The following is a 9,807-nucleotide window of genomic DNA, read 5'->3' as shown; positions in this document are numbered from 1 at the left end:
CGACCCACGGCAACCCAGCTCCAGGTTGAGCTGTTGTTCAGCATCTTAGCTGTAGAGGGCAGTGTCACTGGCCCTCATATGTGGGATCCGAACCGGAGCCCTCTGGCGTCCCAAGCCAGCTCTTAACCATCGTGCCACTTGGCCGGCCCTATGTAAAATATTTTGAGCATCTCCTTATTGACTGTAAGAATGTAGCAGTCTTCGCATCTAACAAAATGGAAAATTAAAGACAAAAAGAAGACAACTTTGAGAAATGCAGATTTGTATGGTAATTATGTAATAGGGAGTTAAGATTTTTATTTATTTTAGAGAAATCTTAAGCTTGCTTTTATGTTTAATATTCTCAGTTCTGTGTGATCACTCAACCTAAAAACAGTCCCCCATATTATTTACCACAATTTGTAGTTTTATGCTCAATTTATTTATTATCTACCCTCATATTTAAGCAATTTGTGTTTGCTTTATTTATCACTATATATTCCTCCATTAGTTAATTAATGCCTGGCACATGATAGGGACTCAGTTTGTTTTTTTCATGAATCTCACAAGAAACTTAGAGCTGTCTACATCCCTAACTATCCCTTTCTACCAGCAGCAGCTTTTGTGGAAACCTGAATGAGATTAAATATTAGTATATTAGTCTCCCTTTCTTCCCTTAGAGGTTTCTTATTAAAAAAAAAAAATCTTAAAGCCACAGAAAATGCATATTTAAAATGTACTTACCTAAGGACTTCTTACTTTTTGTTTCTGTTGTATAAGATTTGGTATAGGATATTACTTGTAAATCTTAGGCTAAATGTGTTATAATTATGTAATCATTTAAATACTAAGGCTCAATTTGGGCATTCATATATATAGCTCCTATTGGTGTCATCCTAAATTCTTATCTTTTGGTATTCTGTACTCCTGACTTGTGTGTCCAGTTGTCTGTTAATGATCATTAACCCTATGTAAAAGTATAAGTAGGTATTTATAATTTAATATTAAAAACTGAGGTCCTGATCATTCTCCTGCCCCTTGCCGCCAAACCTCTTCCTCCAGTAGTCTTCTTTCTTTCAGTTATTAATAACTCCTTTCTTATATTTTCTGAGGGTATAATCCTTGATATTTACCCTTGATTTAAATTTTTTTTCTCATACCCCACCCAATCCATCAACAAATCGATGTCAGCTCTCCCATTATATTCTATACAGAACTTTACCAATTCTCTGCTTTCTAATATTCTGGTCCAAGCCATCAGCAACTCTAACTTCACTATTAGAACAGCCATTTATTCTTTCTACTTTCAATCTGTCATCAAATGAGGATCCAGAATGAGCCTTTAAAAGGGCATGTCAGGTCATCTCATTCCTCTCTTCCAAACTTTGTTTCCCATTTTACCCACAATGAAAACAGGGTTTTTACAGTGACAAAGATTCTGTACATGTTCTGGTCCTAGATTATCTCTGACCTCATCTCTTATTATATCGCCTGCTCACTTGGTTTCAGTCACACTGACCTCCTTGCTATTCTTTGAAAACAGCAGGCATGTTTCTACCTCTAGAGTTTTTGCACTTGCTTGTTTGCACTGCCTTGAATGCTCTTCAGATATTTTCATAGCTCTTTTTCTCACTTCTTTTAGGTTTTTACTCAAACAACACCTTTACGACTGTGTTTAAAATTGAAACTGCTCTCTTCTCACCTCTTTACTGCATTCTGTCTTTTTTCTCTCCCTTATTTTTCTTTACTGTACTTACTGCCATATGACATCTACATATTTTATCATATGTGCTTGTCTCTTTTTATCCCAGCTAGAACGTAAATCCTAAGAGGGCAGGATTTTTGTCTGCTTTAATCGCTACTATATTCCCATCATATGCAATATTGTTTAGTACATAGTAAATGTTCAGTAAACCTTGGTTGCATGAATGAATAAATTGGAGAAGAAAACAATCAGGAAAGAATTAAAATCTAAAATCTACTTTTATGTAACTGTTTTCTTTGACAAGGTAACTAATGTAACACTGGTGATAAACTTGACACAATTTTTTATCATCCTCTAGTGAGTCTTATAAGAAGGGAAGTCATTTTGAGTAAATAGGAAAAATCACAGTTAATTGCCACTAAGGACTCTAGATGGTTTTCTTAAATTAATCATCAAGAGTTAGACTTTGCTTTTCCATCCAGAGCCTTTAATACAGTACACTATACTGAGTTTAGTTAACTCCTCTAAGAACTTCTAGTAGTATATCAAGTATCCTAGATAAAATATTGCCTTTCCAAAATGACTAGTAAAGCCTCGTAGTCTTTTATCAGAATAAAAGTTCATAATTTATACAGAGTAAATGATCAAACAGTTTATCTTTTTCACTGTAAGCATTACGTACCCTTTTTCCTCTAGGAAAAATTTTTTACCTCGGTATTAAAATTGGTGTTTAAAATTTTCAGAAATGATTTTTAAAAGTATCTGTAAAAGGAATGTGTCTTATGTATAGAGACTAAAAGTTCTACTCAAATAGAGTTAGCAACTCTGAGAGAAATTGTTCATAATTTTATTATACATTTTCTCACATTGGGAAGCATATAAGATTTTGGAGAAGAGGTGACTGATTCAAGATTGCTGTATTCGACTTCAATGATTACTAATGGGAGTACATTGGCTCTTTGTCCAATGCCAACTGACTGCTGGAAGTTGTGTTTTTCTAGTTGCTTTTCGTGTGTATTTTTTCCAATACCTCTTAACTTCTCTTTGAGACTAGAGAAGCAAATTTTTATATATCACATAAGTTCTCCATGCCTAAAAGTTAAAGTATATTCCTATGCAAATCTTGAATTTCAAATTATATTGATTTTAGGATCCAGACACATTATCAGACTTAAGAATCCACACATTGTTAGCAATCCTTAAATTTTAAAATTCATAGATTTTATTTAAAAAATTCATATAAAGTCTAAAAGAAAAAGAACTCAATTAAATGAATTTTTTAACATAGTAATTATTATGCTAAAATATATTTTAAAGTTACAGAGTCCTCACTGGACTGTTTGTTTTTCTATTTGACGGCAGTCATTAATTTGAAAAGGAAGCTTAAGAAGTTCTTCATTTAGGTGTGGTGAAGTCAGAGTCTATTCATTACATTTGTTTTATACGCATATGTTCAGCAAAGAATATAAAAAAAATATTGTCTGACGGAAAAATTAAGGAATGCTGTTAGGAAAGATTTTAAATTACAATAAATAAGTAGCTATTGGTGATTACAAAATACTAGTCACAAAATTGTGACTCTCACTGTAATTATCTTGGAGGAGGGCAAAAACTAGAAAACATTAATAAATGTCTTATATGCAGTGTCATATATCCATTGTTTAAAATGGAAAAAAATAAAGTGTTAACAGTAGTCCCTCTTCCATGGAATCATAGTGATAGTGAGGCTATGCTATTTTTAACACTGGTTGATGACAGAATGGTAAGTTAAACAATTTCTAGTACCACTGACAAGTAATATAGGATTTTTAAAAAGGTTTTTTTGGGTACTCTCTTTTTTTAGTTAGATTGTCTGAGAGCTGTGTTTTGTTAGTTAGACAGATACCCATCTATGTTTTCATAAAGAACATTGCAGATATAAATAAGAAATGTCAGTTATTGTTTTTGTTTTTGTTTTTTGGACATTTAGCAAAAATGTTCAGTTATATATCGTATAGATGGTGAAAACACTGTTCTGAGAAAGATAACATTTCATTAAGAGCTATCAGAAACTTCTATGTGCAAAAAAATGTGTGCATTATAAATAATTACTTAGGTGATTTGTACTTCTGTTTAAACATGCTGATGCAAGTTTATTGTAATACTTTTTCTTTGGGAATCACTGTAAAGATGATATTTAGTACTTAAAACTTTGCTTTTCTATTAATCTTTCCCCTTCAGAAAATACATAAGTTGTCTTACAAATGATTAATTTTTATTTATTTAATATCTTGGTTCTGTGAAGTTGAATTAAATGAGGCTTTACTACTTTAGTACTAGAAGTGATCCTACAATTCCACAATTTTTTTTAAGGTAAAATTTGTTCAGCTAGTGAATATGTTCCCACAAATTACAAATCTTTCTTGATTCATTTACTTACATACAATATGGTAACTAACATTCACTTCAAGGTACTTGACAGGATTGCATCTTATATTGGTTTAAACTCATAGGAAATCAGTTATACTGTACTTACTAAATTTTATACTGTACTTGCTAAATTTTTACCACATTCTGTATATATGGCATTCCGTGATGAAACCTGTCTCAGTAAGTATTTTTCTTTAGTTTGTAATTTTAGAATAACTTACCCCATGTAGATTTAGTATTTTTCTAACAATCATTTTATAAAAGCTCTATCAGTACCGCTCATTTAAAAATTAATTATAGGAGATTACCATTTGGGTCATTTATTTTTATCAATGAAGAAATTCAAAATTTTTTACCTCATCATTTTTTCAAACTCTATGGAGTTTTGTGTAACATGACCTACAAATACCACTTAATTGATAATTAACCAGTCTTTAATTTTTACTGTTTATGTTTAGTTGCTTTTTAATATTAATGGCTATTTACTCTGTAATCTAATGGCAATACACAGGATCATTTGCATCTAATATTTAAGTATTACTAGAATGTTCTCTCTAAAATATTAGCTACTCTTTTTGAGACTCCATCCTAAAGAAATGTGACATTATATTTTGCAGATATGGTTGAAATCTCTCAATTTCCTAAATGTTCAGATATCTTACCCATGGGGTATAGACATGATTATGACATTTTTATAACATTTTATAGTTTATAACATATTTTCACCTTGTCTTTTAGTTTCATTTGATAATAGCCCATTTGGTGAACACAGTTTAAATATGCTTTTTATTTTTTAAATTACTAAATAATAGTTTGTACTACATAGGTCCTTTTTAAAAATTGAAGAGTTCTCTTTATTTAAGGAAAATATTTTTGAGAGAATTATTAAAACAACAGCTTATACTGTGGCCACTTAACAAGATTCTATAGTTTTTCATTCTTTTATGGATAAGTTCAGATCTTACAAAAACTGTATTAGCTAAAAATGGATATTAAGAAAAAAATTTGATTTTTCATTTTATTTGTACTACTGGCTAAGTAAATGTACATTTGCATTATTTGATATTTTAATTTTTTGGCATGATAATTCTTAAGCCAGTTGTATATGGGACACTTAAGCAATACTCTTCATCTAAAAAAGACACACACACACACACACACACACACACACACACACACACACAAACGTATTTCTTTGAGTACAATATCATGCCTAAACTTGGAATAGAATAATTTAGGATTTACACCATAGATAATTTTTCATTCCTTGTACTTCATTGGTAACTGACTAAGTTGTCAGTTTTGTTATTTTAAAAAAATATGTAAGTACCATTACATTCTAATCTTAAATTAAGAATGAAAAACTATTGTTACTATGAATATATATATTCATTAACTGTGCTGTCTTTTCAACTTGCTGCTGAATTAGCCTGCATTGACATTCTTTGCCTTTCTGTGTCTTGTCTATCTTTACTGTTTCCATTAGATCCTCCTACTACTACCACCCTTCAGCCTACAGTTCAGTGGCATCCCTCAACTGCTGACATCGAGGATCTAGCAACAGAACCAAAAAAATTGCCCTTCCCATTGTCAACTTTGGCAACAATTAAGGATGACACAATTGGCACAATCATTGCTAGTGTAGTGGGTGGGGCTCTCTTCGTAATACTTGTAAGTGTTTTGGCTGGAATATTCTGCTATAGGAGAAGACGGACGTTTCGTGGAGACTACTTTGCTAAGAACTACATTCCACCATCAGATATGCAAAAAGAATCACAAATAGATGTTCTTCAACAGGATGAGCTTGATTCTTACCCAGACAGTGTTAAAAAAGAAAACAAAAATCCAGTGAACAATCTAATACGGAAAGACTATTTAGAAGAGCCTGAAAAAACGCAGTGGAACAATGTAGAAAATCTCAATAGGTTTGAAAGACCAATGGATTATTATGAAGATCTAAAAATGGGAATGAAGTTCGTCAGTGATGAACATTATGACGAAAATGAAGATGACTTAGTTTCTCATGTAGATGGTTCAGTAATTTCCAGGAGGGAGTGGTATGTTTAGCAACCACTAAATGTGACTTAACTATGTACAATGTTTCATTCATACTAGTTGATCATTTTTCAGATTGTTCATACTTTTTCTTGAGGAAGAATAAGCTTTTTCAACTTGATTTTCAAGCTTTTTATATTCTAATTTGACAAATGAAAATGTAAAATCTGAGTTCAATGTATCTGAGCTGCTTTACAATTTTTTTTTCAATGCTGTACTACTGTCTCAAGATTTAAATTTTAATGCAGAGTACTTTATTGGTCTGAGGCACACAGGTAAGAAATGTCAACTCTAAATGTATGACTTTTTGGTACAAAAATTAAAAAAAAAAAGGAGTCTACCTTGGCATTGTGTATTAAATGTTTACCTAAGACTATAATCTCAAGAATAATGTTTATAAACGTATACCTCTGAAAATTTATCACCACTAAATGATACATCAAAATCGACTATAAAACTAATTCAAGAAATGTTTATATATATTTTAGTATACAAAAAAAGTATTCAGCCTGATAAAACACTTTTCCTTTTCAAACATTATTTTCTAAGTTTCTATACAAATGGAATCTTTACCTCTGCATTTTAATGAGCCTTGCCATAATTACTGTAGAGTGGCTTTTCAAAGGTATTTTGTTGCACTAAAACTGTGGTAGTAAACTCAGTGAACATAATGTGTGGAAGAGCATAATTAGCTGCTCAATATATTTGTCCAAACCACATTCAAGAGTAATAAAAACATGCCTTTTAAACATCATAATTATTATAATGTTTTTCATCTCTAGAGGACAATTCTTATGTAGTCATATGAACATGGATTTTGGTACAGTAAGTGGTAGTTTTGTTTTAATGCTTTATGTCCTAAATATAAGAATTATAATGAAAAGATGGTACACAGCTAAATATAGTGCAGAAAGGGTATTTCAGTATATGGATAAACATGGGTAAACTAGCATTAGAGTGCCAGTTTTAGAAATGAGATGTTTCAGCCACGAATCTATATAAAGAATATTCTAGAACTTGTTTTAGTCACTTAATATTGATGTTCAAACGGGTAAACATACAGAAAAAAATTTAGAATAAACTTGGAAATTTGAGATTTAATGAGAAAAATCTGAATTATTGAACTAATTACATTTGCTGATGGATATTGGCATACCATCCCTTTTTCCCTCCTAACTGTATGTATGTTTCAAGATTTTGTTTTTCCAATTAAAACTGGAAACATCATGAGGTTTTTTGTTTCATTTTTGTTATATAATTCATTACGTATATTCTTTCCAGAAATCATGTATCATTTGGGAAAAAAAGTGTTATCTAAATCTTCGAATGTAGATTTTCTTTGTGAGGTAATTCAATGGCTTTTACAGTGATGTCATATAAAGTTGTAATAATGACAACTATTTTGAAGCCCAAAGAATATGTTTTTTCAGTTGATGATTGATTTGAAAAAAAAGGACTGTGTAGAATTGCCTTAGATGTTTTGCCAGGGAATTGAAGTGGAGTTAGTAGGAGAATCATAAAGTAAATAAATTATTTTGTTAACAAAAACGCAAAATAGGTACTTTTTTTTTTTTACCCTCCCAATTACCCCTTCTGGATCCTTGTCAAATCTAAAAATAATGTTTTGTAATGCAAAGTTCTAACGTGTTCATACAGTTTTTCATGTAGTGAAGGCTTAATTCTAAATGATTATAACCTTGTTTCCTTTATTTCAACTGGCGGTATTTTCTGGAAATTTGAAACCTATTTCATTTCTCTTCCCAAACACTCAGTCTAAGACTATAATATCGGTTAAGAATACAGTTAATTAGGGCCGGCCGAGTGGCTCAGTTGGTTAAGAGCTTGCTCAAGAGTTTGAGCTCTGAGCAACAGCGGTTCAAGTCCAGGCCCGAGCTGAGCAGCCGCGGAGCTGCCAACAGGTGGCAGGATGGCTCAGCTAAAAAAAAACAAAAACAAAAAAAACAGTTAATTAAGTTAACTGATACCTTGTTAAAAATATCTGGTTTTAAATATAATTAACCATTGATATACAAACTCTTTAGTCCAAGTCATTGGAAGAAAAACTTCTTGATGATACTCTGTGATTGAAGTGACTTTTAAAAAAAATATTATTACCAGCAATGATATGGCCACAAGAAAGATGGGTCTAAAGTTTCTTGCCACGAAAGAGGTAAATTTGTGGCTTTTTTGAACAATATTTTATCTTTTAGAACAATAATTTGCAGTGCTATATGAGTCAGCAATCACATTTACAATACTGTATAAATCTCAACTTGAGTATAATCTAAAGGAAAGTAACAATTTATTTCAAGAGCTGTATTAAAAAAAATCTTAGTGATTATGAATTTCCTTTTATATTATGGCCATTGTGCAGTTAGAGTTTTTTGTTCTGTTTTTGGCTGGAGAGTGTGACATAGAAAAACTGCAAGTGAGTATTTGATATATTCTCTATACTTAATCTAAATTATTTGGCAAACTAAAAGATTTCAAAATTTTAATCTGATACTAAAGATGCTTAAGACTTTGAAGCATTGCACTGTTGTTTATTTGAGCTTTATGTATGTTTACTATACATAGACTTGTTTGTAAACATGAATAGTATAAAAGAAACATTTTTGTTAATTTTTTAATATCAGCGATGTACACTGCTGATTTATATATATATATAATTTGTATATATAATTTGTACAAATTATATATATATGAAAATCCTACTCTCGTCTTAGAAAAGATGAAAGTTTATTTTGGTCCTATTTATATTTATTTCATATCCTTTGAATTGGTTTTTCACTTTAGGTTTTTCTTTCACACTGGTTAAAATATTTCATAATATAATGGAGATGACTGCAACTCTTATTTTTTTCCTGTCATTTTTATTAAAATATATTGAAACTTGAATAGGCTAGGTGTTAACTTTAAACATGATGTTTAAGAAGTACTTTATAGTTGAAAGATTTAGTATTTTACCATGTTCCTAAAAGGTTTCTATTTGATAAGTCTAACATTAAAGAAACCATTAACGTTCTTCAGTAGTAAGTTCTACTTACTCTGAATTGCTTCTGATAGCTATATATAGGAAATTTTTATAAAGATAACCCTGGCTAAATGTTTAGCATTAAGGGGTTGTAGGAAGTACAATCTGTAATTGCAAAAATTGAGAGGAATGTAGCAATTTTATATGTGAAAACATCTGATTTGAGTTTGATTTTACTTTTGGTAAATCCTGCTAAAACAAAATATATGAACAAGTAAGAGGTTGATATGTGTGGAATAATCAATGTAAAATATAAGAAAGGAAGTACCCATATTGAATTTTCATTTCTAATGGAGTGATTTATATATTGTTTTTCCTGTTTACTTGTTAATTAGAAATGTATCATTCATGAAATGCTCCTTTCTCAAATTTTAAGCATATTTGGTTTGGATTGAATTTTAATTTGTACTAATTTTTTTTTTTGCCAAGTTACTTATTAGCTGGTATTCCCAATAGTCATACAGATAGTTAAGTAAGAGTTTTTTTCTTTTTTAATTCTTTAGACATATTTCTATAACAAGCCTATGGCTCTGTATTACCTTCTTTGTCCATATTATGATAGTGTGTGTGTGTGTGTGTGTGTGTGTGTGTGTGTGTGTGTGAGAGAGAGAGAGAGAGAGAGAGA

At 30.8% G+C, this 9,807-nt stretch overlaps 1 protein-coding gene across 5 annotated transcripts in view; it reads left to right on the top strand.

The window, feature by feature from the left end:
• Positions 1-9,807, top strand: part of NECTIN3 (nectin cell adhesion molecule 3) — a 119,982-nt gene that overhangs the window by 50,009 nt on the left and 60,166 nt on the right. Inside the window, exon 6 of one of the 5 annotated variants that reach the window (XR_002122419.1) lies at positions 5,580-6,423. The exons of 3 other annotated variants lie outside the window; for them this stretch is intronic. Coding sequence is in view for 1 of the 2 variants with exons in the window: in XM_019629303.1 (XP_019484848.1) it covers positions 5,580-6,160 (581 nt within the window). In the remaining variant the exon portion in view is untranslated. Of the gene's footprint in view, positions 1-5,579; positions 7,697-9,807 lie in introns of those variants that run through there. One more of the 5 variants, XM_019629303.1, reaches the window with a different exon arrangement.

Source organism: Hipposideros armiger, unplaced genomic scaffold, assembly GCF_001890085.2.
Source record: "Hipposideros armiger isolate ML-2016 unplaced genomic scaffold, ASM189008v1 scaffold_837, whole genome shotgun sequence".
In the NCBI taxonomy this organism is placed as follows: Eukaryota; Metazoa; Chordata; class Mammalia; order Chiroptera; family Hipposideridae; genus Hipposideros; species Hipposideros armiger.
Note: the sequence above shows the minus strand (reverse complement) of the source record. Positions and strands in the feature narration are given on the sequence as shown.